Source organism: Leopardus geoffroyi, chromosome B3, assembly GCF_018350155.1.
Source record: "Leopardus geoffroyi isolate Oge1 chromosome B3, O.geoffroyi_Oge1_pat1.0, whole genome shotgun sequence".
NCBI lineage: Eukaryota > Metazoa > Chordata > Mammalia > Carnivora > Felidae > Leopardus > Leopardus geoffroyi.
Genome location: NC_059337.1, coordinates 2,961,491 through 2,975,654, shown reverse-complemented (window position 1 = coordinate 2,975,654; position 14,164 = coordinate 2,961,491). Strand labels below are relative to the sequence as shown.

Below are 14,164 nucleotides of genomic sequence, written 5' to 3'. Positions count from 1 at the left end.
CACTCTTCTGGGTTTGTCGCTTCACATCCTCTCAGCTGCCTCTCTCCCAGCTGCAGCGGCCTTCCAGCCTGTTCTCGGACACCCCAGCCCCCTCTTGACCAGGGTCACAGAGGCCAGAGCAGGAGCATTCTGCTTGGAATCTGGAGGGTGGATGGATTTGTGTTCCTGCCTCTTCCCCTCCCCGCCCCCCCACCAGTTCACCTGCCCAACCTTCGGGTCAACATGCTCACCTCCGCTCTCTTCCATCTCATGTTAGTAACTGTTGTCCCTTCAGGAAGAGTCAGCCACAGTTAGTCAACTACAGCCTGAATAACTCATCGCCCACGGCTGTTCCTTGGCTGGCAGAACTCAGCTTTCTTGCGGATAAATTCCTCTTTGTTCTCAACAAACGCTGGATACGCAGTGGGTGCTGGGTGTAGTCCTTGCTGATTTCTGTCTGGCCGTCTGCTGTTTCCCTGCACGCCGGTCCCGGCCCACGGCAGTGCCGGGCACGGAGCAGGTGTTCCCTGGACGGGCGGATACGTGGGCAGATGGGAGCAAGCATCCATACGTTTGGCGCTAACTTGATAAATATAAATGCTGATGCTCCCCGACCGTGTCGTGAATTGAGGTAGAATGAGGATGTAACTTACGTGAATGGGTGTTTCTTTTGACCTAAAGCCAGCATCATCTGCTTAATGTGATGATGATTTTATCCTCTTTAATTCCTTCTGAAGGGGAGACATCCTGGGGATAACGAGCACAGGGTTTGGAGTCCGAGCTGGATTTGAATTTCGGCTCCTCCCTCTATTTTCTGTGTGACTTTGGGTCAGGTTAAATTTCCTGAGCCTCTGCCGTATCAGCTGTGAACTCGAGATGATGGTGTCTGTTTCATTTAGTTGTTGCAATAAATATGTACTATCGTACATGTAGGGGGATTAAGACGACGTCGAGATTCTGGTGATAAGCCCATTGAAACAGACTGTGTCTCTTCACCTGCAAACAGGTGTCTCATATTTTCTTCCTCCCTGTTCTAACGATAATGTTATATTTTGCATTTCTTTTTTAACTCAGATACTCTTGTAAGAGGTTTTAGCAAAAGTCTAGAAACACAGTAAGTCATCCTGGGGCTGACTGAAGAAACAGCTGGAGGGTTTGGCTTGCAGCGGAGCAGGGGGAGAGGGGCCCGAGTGCAGGCCACTGAAAGGAAAGGGGGAGCGGATTTGTTGGCTGTCGCTCCGGAGCACAGGACTGCAGCCGCGGCTAGAAGTTGTAAGGAAGGAGAGTCCATCCTGCACTTGAACAGGCTTGTCACACGTGGAGCTCCCGGGAAAGAGAGGCTGGTCTCTTGCGGGGGAAGCAAGCCTCCAGCACCAGTTCTGGCTGCCTCGTGACCCCCGATCACGCCGCTCTCGGCCACTCATGTTTTTGTGACCTGTGACACAGCCGCACAGGGACATGGGTCTGACTGCAAGGGGACAGCTCCTAGAACCAGACTCATCCATTTTGAGGGGGAGGTGCAAAGGGAGGTAGGACTAGTGCCCAGTCCTGGTGGGAGACCTTGTCTAGCAGGTGGGAATCTTTCTACACAGCACTGGACAGTCAGTGATGTAAGCGGTCCCCTCCCGGACTGGCCCGCAGCGGGGATGTAGGCGGTCCCCTTCCAGGCTGGCTCACATGAAGTAAGAAGGAGGAAGAGGTTTTAGGCCCCTGGTATAGGAGCTCCGAGAGTATGTGGCCATGTGGAATGCACGTGAACGGTGCACTTTCAGAACGGATATCTGAACGGGTTCCAGAGCTTAGGGGAGCGGAGGGGAGAGTGGCATGGCAGCGTGGGGATGAGACCACCTGTCAGGTGTCAGGTCAGCAGTCAGGGAGAAAAGCAGAAATCATGGGGAGGAACGGCAGGAGGGAGGCGCAGAGGGACAGGACCACACAGAGTGGGCAGCTTCCAGAGCTGGAGTGTCCAGTTAGGACCAGAGCACCGGCCGGAGTGTCTGGACGCTCAGTCCCAGAGTCCGGGGCTAAGACACTGTAGTCCCACCGGCCTCAGGGAGGCGGTTGGTCTTGCCTTGTGCCGGGGCTGAGGGTGCAGGCGGGTCTGCACAGGCCCACACGCAGGCGAGGAGTCTCGTTCTGGGAATCCGTGCACCTGCTTGGCTTCTGCCTTCCAAACTGAAGCTCCCCGACAGTGCCCATTTTTATTCAACTTAGCGCTCCCTTTTCTAAGACCCTCTCTGTGGCCTGATAGACATGAGGGTAACTCTTTAGGAAAACAGCTCGTCCCCCTTCCCCCAGACAAGACTAACCCCCAACAGACAGATAGCCACACACCGCCTTTTCTGTGCTGGTACTTGGGTCTAACGCAACGGCTGATAATCACAATTTGACCTTTTAGTCCAGCTGAATTTCCAGCATTCAGCCTGACCTTAAACCCTTCTTCTGGGACCCAGGTTCTTTGTGAACATATATTCTTTTTTTATATATATTAAATATAATTTATTGTCAAATTGGTTTCCATACAGCACCCAGTGCTCATCCCAACAAGTGCCCTCCTCCCTGCCCATCACCCACTTTCCCCTCTCCCCCACCCCCTGTCTACTCTTAGTATGTTCTCAGTCCTTGGGGGTCTCTTAGGGTTTGCTTCCCTCCCTCTCTGTAACTTTTTTTCCCCCCCTCCCCTCCCCCCTGGTCTTCTGTTGAGTTTCTCAAAATCTACATATGAATGAAAACATGTGGTATCAGTCTTTCTCTGCCTGACTTACTTCACTCAGCAGAATACCCTCCAGTTCCATCCACGTTGCTACAAATGGCAGGATTTCATTCTTTCTCATTGCCAAGTAGTATTCCGTTGTATATGTAAACTGCATCTTTATCCATTCGTCAGTTGATGGACATTTAGGCTCTTTCCATAATTTGGCTATTGTTGAAAGTGCTGCTCTAAACATTGGGGTACAAGTGCCCTTGTGCATCAGCACTCCTGTATCCCTTGGGTAAATTCCTAGCAGTGCTATTGCTGGGTCATAGGGTAGGTCTATTTTAAAAGTTTTGAGGAACCTCCACACTCGTGAACATATATTCTTAGGCATTTGTGGGGAAAACCTCAATTTTTTTTTTTTTTAATTTTTTTTTTTTCAACGTTTATTTATTTTTGGGACAGAGAGAGACAGAGCATGAATGGGGGAGGGGCAGAGAGAGAGGGAGACACAGAATCGGAAACAGGCTCCAGGCTCTGAGCCATCAGCCCAGAGCCCGACGCGGGGCTCGAACTCCCGGACCGCGAGATCGTGACCTGGCTGAAGTCGGACGCTTAACCGACTGCGCCACCCAGGCGCCCCGAAAACCTCAATTTTTTAAAAAAATATTTATTTTTGAGAGAGAGAGTGCATGAGTCGGGGAGGGGCAGAGAGAGAGAGGGAGACAGAGAATTCAAAGCAGGCACTGCACCAATAGCATAGAACCCGATGTGGGGCTTGAACTCATGAACTGCGAGATCATGACCTGAGCCAAAGTCAGAAGCTCAACCGACTGAGCCACCTAGGTGCCCCCACACCTCCATTTTTTACCAAGGCCTTATGCTTGCTTCTCAGCAGGGGTGTTCTGAGCCCTGGTATCTGACTCGTTTCCGGCCTGTCCTCGTTGTTTGCCTCATAGAAGAAGGTGGGCATCAGGGTCAGGCTCCGTGCCGTGGCGTGTGGCCGTGTGTGGGGCCGTGGACTCTTGCGTGTCTGTTCGTAAGCTCAGAGTAGCTCACGCGGCATTGTAGAGAAGGAGAAGACATCGCTACTGCGGGGGGAGAGCTTGCAGAGTCCATGCCTGGAAGGGGCTTGGGACCCGTCACCGTCTTATCCAGCCCCGCTGACCGTTGCCCTTTCCCTGCGCGAGCGGACCCAGAGGTGCTGATGTTGCCAGGTGTTAACCTGTCTGTGACCTCCTGTAGACCTCTCACGCAAGAAGAAATCGCACAGCGGCGTGAGCGTGCAAGACAGAGGCATGCAGAGAAGCTCGCAGCGACGCAGGGGCCGGCGTCTGTGGAGCCCCCGGAAGACGGCGGTGCCCCGGAAACAAGTCCAAAGGGAGAAGAGACAAAAGGTACAGCTGTCCGTAAATAGGTTTGGTGCGAAATAGTTGTTTTAATTTAGGACGCTCATCCCCTGACTCTGGAGCTTGGCTTTAACTGTAGCTTTAATCAGTGTTCTGTCATTCTTGGTGCTTCTTTCCTGAAACTGGGCCGGATCTCTTGTATTCACCGTCTGCTCTGTGTTTTTAGGCATCTCCTGGACTGGGGGAAGCACTCGTGGCACTCATTGTCCTCTCGTTTCTGGCAGGTGATGAGCACCAGGTGGAGGGTAAGACCCTTAAACCTCAGCCCGAAGAAGGAAGCAACCACGAGTCTTTCGTTGCTTTTGCTCGAGTGTTCAGTGGTGTGGCTCGAAGAGGAAAGAAAATGTTTGTCTTGGGACCCAAATACAGCCCCGTTGAGTTTTTGCGGAGGGTAAGAATTAGAAATAAAATGTCACTGTAAATGTTTTTTGTTTTAAGTTTATTTATTTTGAGAGAGAGAGTGTGTGAGCAGGAGGGGCAGAGAGAGAGGGAGTGTGAGGAGCCCCATGCGAGGCTCGAACTCCCGAACCGTGAGATCGTGACCTGAGATGAAATCAAGACTCAGGCACTTAACCGACTGAGCCACCCTCCCGCCCTCAGGACGTTAGTATATTGTTTCACGGTTCTTAAATGTTTCCGTATCGGTGGAGATTACCTGATTGGTAGGTTTATTTTGTCTCTAGAAAGGCACGTTCAGATGAATCCATATGTCTCCTCTTAATACTGCTTTGGTAACATTTGGTAAATCTGTCTCAGTGGCATTTGGAAAACTGAACCAGTGTGTGAACTCAGTTTTCAGGCCTTGTTTAACTGTGAGGCTTTCCAAGGCCAGAGGAAAGGGCTGGTTACGAACAGCTGTCATGCGGGGGCCACGGCAGCGGCAGGACTTCATGAAATACGGAGATCCAAAAGCGAGGGGGCTCAGGCCCAGGGGAGGGGCAGTGAGCAGGTGACAGGCCGCGGTCACGGTCACGGCACGGCAGGTGGAGCCCAGAAATTGACCAGGAAGGTCTGTAAGCAGGTGAACAGCCAGCATCCAGTTACGGACACCTGAGCCGAAGGGCAGAAAACCCCACAGGCTTGAGCGACCTCAGGTCACTTTTGGACGTAAGCAGAGCGTATACATCGTCGTGAAATCGTGAAGGTCGCAGGATGATGAGGGTGCCAGAGGTGCAGGCGGTGAGTCAGGATCAGCAAGAAGCCGCGAGAGCTTGTAAGAGCCGCTGCCTCACGAGCAGAAGAGCGCACGGTCCTCTCCTTGCGGGAGAGCAGGGAAGCTGCGGACTCGGCCGCGGCAGAGACAGAGCGGCAGGGGGAGGGTCTGCCGTCAACTTGCCTTGCCTAGAGTGCTCTATTCGTCAGTTTTAGCTGTTTAATCCTTGGCGAAGACTCTGCTGAGCGGCCCTCGGCGGGCTGTGGCATGTCGTGCTTTGGCGAGAGGGAGCGCGGCAGCGGGCGCGGGGACGGGGGGCTCGTGTGTTCACAAACCCGTTTACGCTCGTTGACACGCTGCTTTAGACGTAGTTGATGGTTTGTTACTCACCAGTAAGGCTCGAGTGGTGGCCCGTCTTCTTCCTTCTTTGTTCTCTGTACCGTCAAGGTGAGGAGGAAACTGTTGTTACTTGGCGTGGCAGGGAGTTAGTGGGCTTTACGAAGTCCACGGGCCCTCCGGTTTATCTTCTCTGTGGAGCACAGCTCTGCTCTCGAGGGGCTGGCGGCTGAAATCCACTCGTCCTGTGCCACCACCCGAGGGCCAGTGACGGAACGAGTTGACCGCACGGAGGACTCCAAACTCCGGTAGCCGGAGCCCCGGCAGGTCTCCTTCCCACCTGCTTTTCTAAACTGTCACGGGTATCGCACACCCAGAGATAGACCTCACGTGGACTTGGGGTCCTGTCCGCCAGGTAGCCTGCCTGTTACAGACTACCGGTCTCCGTGTTTCTGTGGAGCGGGAGTCCACGCCGGAGTGTAGACCAGACTGTGTTCTCCGGAGGCTCAACCGGGAAGGGGTCGGCCCCGGGGTGGCTCGGGTTGCTGGCCGAGTCGCATCCCGGTCCCCGGAGGGCTGAGGGCTCCACGTTCTTTCTGGCCTAGAAGCCGCCTGTGGTTTCCCGTCATTTGGCCTTTCCCGGCTTGGCGGTGCCCCTTCCGGCTGGCGAGGAGAGTCTAGGCTGAATTTATCAGCAAGACAGTCTCGTGTGATGTTACGCAAGCATGAGAGTGATGTCCCGCCGCCTTTGCCGAACGCTGTGGGTGAGGAGCGAGCCACCGGCCCCGGTCACGCCCAGGGGAGGGGGTTGCGTGAAGGCGTGAACACCAGGCGGCAGGATGACGGGGAGACCACCATCAGTCTGTCTGCTACTCTTTTGCCTTTTTTTGTGTGTGTGTGGTTTTACGACCTGTATATGCACTGAGAAAAATCTCTTCTTTTTGAACCTTGTATAGATGGAATCTTACTGTCGGTATTCTTCTGCAGCTCAGTTTTTTTTACCTAACGTCGTGAGGTTGATCTAAGTCGACACCTGTTCCTGTACTTCGTTCATTGTTCGTTGCCGCATAGTATTCCGTTGTGTAGACAAACGTTTTATGTTTCCATTTTCCAGTTACTGTGTATTTGGGCTGCATTCATTTTTGGCTCATCTAAACGATGCTACCTGGAATATTTTTGCACAGATTTCCTTAGGCACATTTGCGAGAAGTTCTCGGTAGTACACTCTTAGAGGGATCCTCTGGGTAACAGGATCTGTACATCTCCAGCTACCTGGTTAATTCCAGATCATCCTCCAGAGGAGCGTCCCGTGTGTCACCAGCTCCATTTCCACACCGTCCCCAAAATGTGCTGTGGTCAGGGTCTTAATTTTTGCCAGTCAGATGTAGATGACCTGGTCCGTTCAAGTGGTTTTAATTCACATTTTCTTCATTACCCTTTTAATATGTTTATTGGTCATTCGTGCCTTTTCCTGTGGAGATATCTTTGGGTCATTTGCATATTTTTCACTCGTGCTGGATATATTTTTATTTTTTAAAAAAAATTTTTTTTTCAACGTTTATTTATTTTTGGGACAGAGAGAGACAGAGCATGAATGGGGGAGGGGCAGAGAGAGAGGGAGACACAGAATCGGAAACAGGCTCCAGGCTCTGAGCCATCAGCCCAGAGCCCGACGCGGGGCTCGAACTCCCGGACCGCGAGATCGTGACCTGGCTGAAGTTGGACGCTTAACCGACTGCGCCACCCAGGCGCCCCGTGCTGGATATATTTTTAATACTGGTTTTTAGATGTTCTTTGTAGAAGCTGAATGCTAATTTCTTGTCAGTTCTAAGTTTTGCAGATTTCTTCTCCAGCTCGGGACTTGTCACACGTTCTGTTAGTGCGTTTTAATGTAAAGAACTTCTTAGTTTTAACGTGGTGGAATTTACCAGTCTTTTCCATTATGAGTTTTGGTTTTTGTGTCTTGTTTAAGAAAATTAAAATTATGACCACACGGAAGCCCAGATTTTTGCCTGTGTTTCCTTCTAAGGTTTAATGTTTTGCCTTTCGCGTTTAAATGTTTGGTTCAGTATTTATATATTCTATGAGGAAGGGATCCAGTTTTGTTTTGTCCCCGTACAAACACCAGTTGTCCTAACACGATTCATGAATGTCCATCTCGACCCACCACTCTGCCATCTGTCCCTAGTCGCGTCTCGTTTGCGCCTTGGTCTCTTTCTGGACGAACAGACTTCATTTTTTCTATTTGTGTGTCACCGTGTCTGTTGAGTGCTGACTCCACTTCTAAATGTTTTGATATATCAAAGGCTGTGCCCTCTGCCGTGTCTGTCTTTGTGAGTGCCTTGCTTATTGCTAACTCTTTACTCTTCCATATAAAGTTGATGGTCGGCTTGACAGGTTCCATGAAAAGCTCCTTTGAGAGACCGATTGCTTTAAATCAGTACATGTGTTTGGTACGAGTCAACAGTTTGTAATATAGAATCTATCTGTGAATCTATCAGGCGTACCTACCTGTTTATTTAGGTTATTTTAAATGCTTTTCGTTAAAGTTTTACAATTTTATCCATGAAGATACTTAATCACTTTGTTAGACTTCTTCCCAGCTATCTCATGTTTTGTTGCCGTTCTAAAAGTTACTGTTTAAAAAAATGTATTTTTTCTCTTGCTGACGTAGGGACAGCTAACTTTCGTATAATGATCTTATGTCTAGCCACCTTCCTCACAGTGTCTTACTAATTATCATTTATCTGTAGCTGGTTCTAACTGGATGATTATATTATCTATAGATAATTTTTTTGTCTCCCAATTTAATCCTTTTTAAAATTTCTTTCCAATTTGTCTTCAGAGCTATCCTGCAGACCTGTCATTGAATCAGAACATGTACATTTAAACATAGCATGCGCCCAAAAGGCCCACATTTTCATGGGGTTTCCAAGTTCACCCTAACGCAATAGCTTCTCCCTCCTCTGAGTGTCTGTGAATTTACTTGCCTTTAGTGCTTTTTTGTCACTCACTCTGTTTGTGATGTTAGTTATCTTTGTATATGCTGTAACTTAACATTTTTTCTCTTCATAGACAGCAGTAGCACGGTGCCTTGGGCCTGTGGGTACCAAAGGTTAGCTGGTTGATTCAAAGGCCTTTAGGGTACTTGCATTTATATGGAGGTCGCTGAATGATACTGTCTTGAATACTGAATAATTCTTGACGAAACTTAAGATCAAATATGATATGAGGTGAGCGCATAAATCTGTTACCCCTGCAGCATATCCCTGCGGTAACTTGCTCTGTCTTCTCATCAGTGTCCCCAGTATTCACGGCCTTCCAGATTAACAGCATAGCATGTAATAGCCATGTTTGGCCATTTTCGTGGCGTTTTATCACTGGCTGCTGTCCCGCTTGGTCATTTCCTTGTGTAACTCAGTACCAGCACCTACTCTTGCTGAGTGCTTGCAGGGCATTATGATGAGATTAAAACAATTAAAACAATTTTTTTAATGTTTATTTTATTTTTGAGAGACAGAGAGAGACAGAGCACGAGCCAGGGAGGGGCAGAGAGAGAGGGAGACACAGAACCCGCAGCAGGCCCCGGGCTCTGAGCCGTCCGCACAGAGCCCGACGCGGGGCTCGAACTCACACCGCGAGACCGTGACCTGAGCCGAAGTCGGACGCTCAACCGACTGAGCCACCCAGGTGCCCTTAGATTAAAACAATTTTAAGTGACAAAAAGTGTGGAAGTAATAGCACCGTGGTACCAGGACTGGTGTGTGGCACGGTTCCCGTAAATACTGGCCAGGGGCTGTGGGGATTTTTGTTTTTTGGCTAATATGGTGGTACTAGGTCACAGAATTTATATTACTTAGTCGTAAAACTGATGACTGTGTCCCATTCTTGACAGTTTTTAAATACTTGAGAAATTTAGATTTTTTGCATAAAGCGTGGCATACTTTCTATCTCTTCAGATTTCCGGGCTTCAGGTTGACGTGACGTGACCGCACCATCTCCCCTGTGGATCAACGTAACCTTATCGACACGAACTACGTTTCTATTTGACGTCTCCTAACTTCTCTCCAATCGTTTCTCTTTGGCCAGGTGCCGTCAGGCTTCTCCACCCCACTGGACGACCTCCCCCCGGTCCCCCACATGGCGTGCTGCACTCTGGAAAACCTGTATCTCCTGATGGGGAGGGAGCTGGAAGGCCTAGTGGAGGTGCCTCCAGGAAACGTGCTAGGTAAGGTGGCGCTGCGGGCCCGTTGCGAGCCTCGTCTACACTCCATTCTGAGAGGTCGCCCTGCCCTACCTGCCGCACAGACTTGTGAAATTTTGAAGGAAATGGCTTTGATCTCTTTTTCACTTTGGTTATTTTTTTCTGGCGTCCTGAGCCTTTAAGTTTGTGCGTTTGAGCAGTTAGCATGTGGATCCGTAACTTGCTGTGGGTTCTGGAAGTTCTGTTTTTAAAAGTACTGCCTAAGTAATTGGTGAATGCCCTGTGTTTTTTTTTGTTTTTTTGTTTTTTTTGTTTTTTTGTTTTTTTGTTTTTTTTTTAACGTTTATTTATTTTTGAGACAGAGAGAGAGCGAGCATGAACGGGGGAGGGACAGAGAGAGAGGGAGACACAGAATCGGAAACAGGCTCCAGGCTCTGAGCCATCAGCCCAGAGCCCGACGCGGGGCTCGAACTCACGGACCGCGAGATCGTGACCTGAGCTGAAGTCGGATGCCTAACTGACTGAGCCACCCAGGCGCCCCGTGAATGCCCTGTTTTAAGCTGGGGCTCCGTTTGGTTGGGAGCAAGAAGGGGGATTCCTGCTCACTTAAAAGTCAGTCTGGATGAGTAAGACACTTCTGGTTCTCAGTTATTGGAAACTATTCTGATGTAAAGTTCTATTTAACTCATTTCCTCTGTTCCAGTATTTTTTATCCATTAAATGTTGCTTTACTAATAGTAGTTATCAGGGCAGCTGGGTGGCTCAGTCGGTTAAGCATCTGACTCTTGATTATGGCTTGGGTCACGACCTCACGGTTTGTGAGATCAAGCCCCGTGTCAGGCTCTATGCTGACAGCACGGAGCCTGCTTGGGATTCTCTTTCTGCCCTTCCCCCACTCATGCGCACTCTCTCTCTCCCTCTCACACATACATACACACACAAAATAACCTTTAAAAAAAAGAGAGAGAAAGAGGGGTTCCTGGGGGGCTCAGTCAGTTAAGCGTCTGACTCTTGATCTCGGCTCAAGTCATGATCTCCTGGTTCATGAGATTGAGCCCCACGTCGGGCTCTGCACTGACAGCACAGAGCCTGCTTTGGATTCTCTCTCTCCCTCTCTGTCTCTGCCCTTCCCATGCACACGTGCACACGTGCTCACTCTCTGTCAAAAATAAATTAACAACAACAACAAAAAAACTAATAGCGTTTATCAGTTTATACCCATAAATACTGTTTGTCAACCCTGCAGTGTTTCTTACATACTTGGCTTCAGCTTCTGTGGGCAGAATTCACGTTCTGAGGTCCTTAGTGAACCCTGAAGTCTCGGATTGAGGGATTTTCCTCGGAGCATCACAGGACCTGAGTGTGCTGTGAAATGCTCTACGTCCTGTACTGCTGTTTTCTGAGCCCGTAGGGTGCTTGTCGGCCATAAAGCTGTGTACTGGGTGATTGCTCGGCTGGGAATTCTCTTTATGTTTTAGAGAAATGGTCTAGACTGCGGGTCCACAACAGCTAATGATTGATCTGGATTTTGTGAACTTGAGACCAAGAAACTTGCCTGAGCATTTTGCCACTCCTTCACAGAGACCCATTCTTCTCTTTACGTTTGAATTCTTTTCTTGTGGAGGGGCATGAAATTAGTGGAATTCCTAGCTTCTCATCAAGTGTTCCCCATTCTCTTCCAACCCTTTGGAAAATGCCAGCGGACCTTGACGGTTGGTATGTTTGTGAGCTGCCGTAGCCAGCAAAGTACCGTATCAGGAAGGACATGGGAAGAAGAATGAATAATACTCTTTGTTTATAAGCCTTCCTTGGGATGGTCGTGTTGCTCAAATTCAGCCCATTTTGTTTCTTCATTGAAAGGTAAGGCGGAAGATCTTGGACCTAACGCTCAAGGGAAAGAGAAGGTATTTGTAGAGCGAATGGTATTTGCCGTGTCTCCTCCCGTTAAGGCCCAGCATTTGTAGTCTTTGCCTGGTTGAGGTTGGGAACTTGACAGGCAGTAGTTGTCTCTTCTGGATTTCCATCTGCCGTCCGGGACTGAGGTTCTGCAGCTGATAAGGAGGGACACCATCCATCTCTCTCTCATCTGCTTCTCCGGGCAGCCCTCCCCTGCCATCTGCGGCAGGAGACCTACTGTGAGCTAGAGCTTTCTTCCTCTTGGAGAAGAGACATGTGCCTCCTTCTCTTCTCCTGATATTTCAGAATAATTGCGAGGTGATGGTGAAGGTGCGTAAACATTTGTTCACCAGATTTAGCGATCTGGAAATAACACAGACGGACGCACCACTTTGGGTCAAAACGCGTGGAGGAGGAAGCCGGATTAATTTTGCCGAAGAGCGAAGCTTGTGTGTAGCTGCAGGTAACCGAAACCCAAACGCATGCTTGTGACGAATTTCACTCACCAGGAAGCCTGAGCACAGACAGTCCGGGGCCGGAGTGATGGCTCTCCTGTGTCCTCAGCGAGCCAGATTCCTTCTGTCGGCCTGTTTGCAATCCTAGATTGTGCCCCCAGGGAACCAAGGTGGCTCTAGCATCCCCAGGAATCGCAGCCACGTTCCCGGCAGGAAGGGGGCACTGGGGCCCAAGGCCTTCTCACAGCACTGTTGTCATGTGGGAAGAGATGCCCGCTTAGTGACTTCTCTGTAGTCTCATTTTTTGTGGCTTTTGTCACACGGCCGCCCCTAGCCGCAGTAGGAGCAAGGCGCTGAGTGTCTTGCTCTGACAGCCTCCGCAGTTAAGACAAGGAGTTTGGCCTCTGAGTGGCTTTTGACTAGCGGGTCCACACGGCCGCCCGCTTTCCTCCCACGCTTGTCTAGCACTGCCTGCGTCCCCCTGTCAGGATTCTGTTTCTTTGCATTCAGGAGGGCCGTGCACCAGAAAGAAGGGTTATGAATGTGGCATTGAAGGCGCTGGAATCCAGCCAGCCACTCTGACTTGCCTTTTGAATGGAAACTAAAATAATCGTTCTCCTTTTATTAATCCAAATCTGACCGAGCCCCGTGCAGGACTAGAAAACACGAGTATACAAAAATTCTGGTCATGGTTTTGCTGCTTATTAGCCTTAGTTATATGGCCGCAGGCCAGTTGTATGACCTTTCTGGACTTGAGTTTCCCCAAATGATTTAGACCAGAGCAGTGATTGCTAACGTTTCGTGTGGTAAAAATAGACTAGCCACTTTAAATTTGTTTTAAGAAGACTATTTGTGGGTTCCCAGGACTTTTATTATATTTCTCGCATACTGTTACACTTACCATACATTCTAAACGTTAAGGACAGAATATTAAATAGCATTGTGTGGCGTACTTTCTTTGGTCTAGCTATAAAATATACACAGAATTACATTTTGTTTGTAAAATACGCACAACGTTGAAGTTTAAACTGGCCAATTATTATGGTAGGTTGACATTTCCGTAAGGATGGGATGAGGTAAAAATTCTTAGTACGCACGTATGTCATGAAAATCTAGAGTGGGTTATATCAGTTTTCCACTGATGAAAAAAAAAGTCCAAACCACATTCTCTCTCAGGGCCCGGCTTTAACTTTTCAGGCTTGCGTTTCTTAGAGAAGAACCTTCAGGTCATTAGGAATTAGGGTATCTCCCTCCCTGGTGCTCCTTTGGAAGAATACTGGTTACTTGGTTGGGTCGATGACCCATGTAAATGGCCCCATCGGGACCTCTTGAGCCTGGTTACCAGCCTTGGAGTCAGAGTGACCCTTGTAGGCAAAAGCCACTTGCTGATTGGTTACAAAACTGGAGCAGCAGTTTCATCAGCCACGTGTTTAATAAGGAACTTTCCAAAGCTGGGAGCAGGTTCAGGGAGGAACAGAGGAGCAGGCCCAGGGCTGCGGCGGGTTGAGTGGGGAGAAGCCCTCGGCCAGGAACGGATAGGACAGCCCAGGGGAATGGGAGCTGGGCCGCCAGCCCCGAGGCTGCCGGGCCGGTTCTGCTGAGCACGCAGCGGGGGGTCGGCACCGGTGGGTTTGCTGTGTTTATTGGTTGTGTTTTTCTTTCATTTTTTTTTTTTTTAATGTTTATTCATCTTTGAGAGACAGAGAGAGAGCATGAACAGAGAAGGGGTAGAAAGAGGGAGACGCAGAATCCGACGCAGGCTCCAGGCTTCGAGCTGTCAGCCCAGAGCCCGACGCGGGGCTTGAACCCACAGACCACGAGATCATGACCTGAGCCGAAGTCGGACGCTCAACTGACTGAGCCACCCATGCGCCCCTGATTTTTATTTTTTTAATGTTGATTTATTGTTGAGAGAGAGCACATGCAGGGGAGGGGCAGAGAGAGAGGGAGACACGGAATCCGAAGCAGGCTCCAGGCTCCGAGCTGTCAGCACAGAGCCCGACGCGGGGCTTGAACCCACAGACCGCGAGATCATGG

The 14,164-nt window shown here is 49.7% G+C and overlaps 1 protein-coding gene across 2 annotated transcripts in view; it reads left to right on the top strand.

Moving 5' to 3' along the window:
* Nucleotides 1–14,164, top strand: part of EFL1 (elongation factor like GTPase 1) — a 122,608-nt gene that overhangs the window by 37,895 nt on the left and 70,549 nt on the right. For both annotated transcript variants that reach the window (XM_045448577.1, XM_045448578.1), the window contains 3 exons: nt 3,920–4,071; nt 4,308–4,474; nt 9,662–9,800. In XM_045448577.1, the coding sequence (XP_045304533.1) occupies nt 3,920–4,071; nt 4,308–4,474; nt 9,662–9,800 (458 nt within the window). The remainder of the gene's footprint in view (nt 1–3,919; nt 4,072–4,307; nt 4,475–9,661; nt 9,801–14,164) is intronic.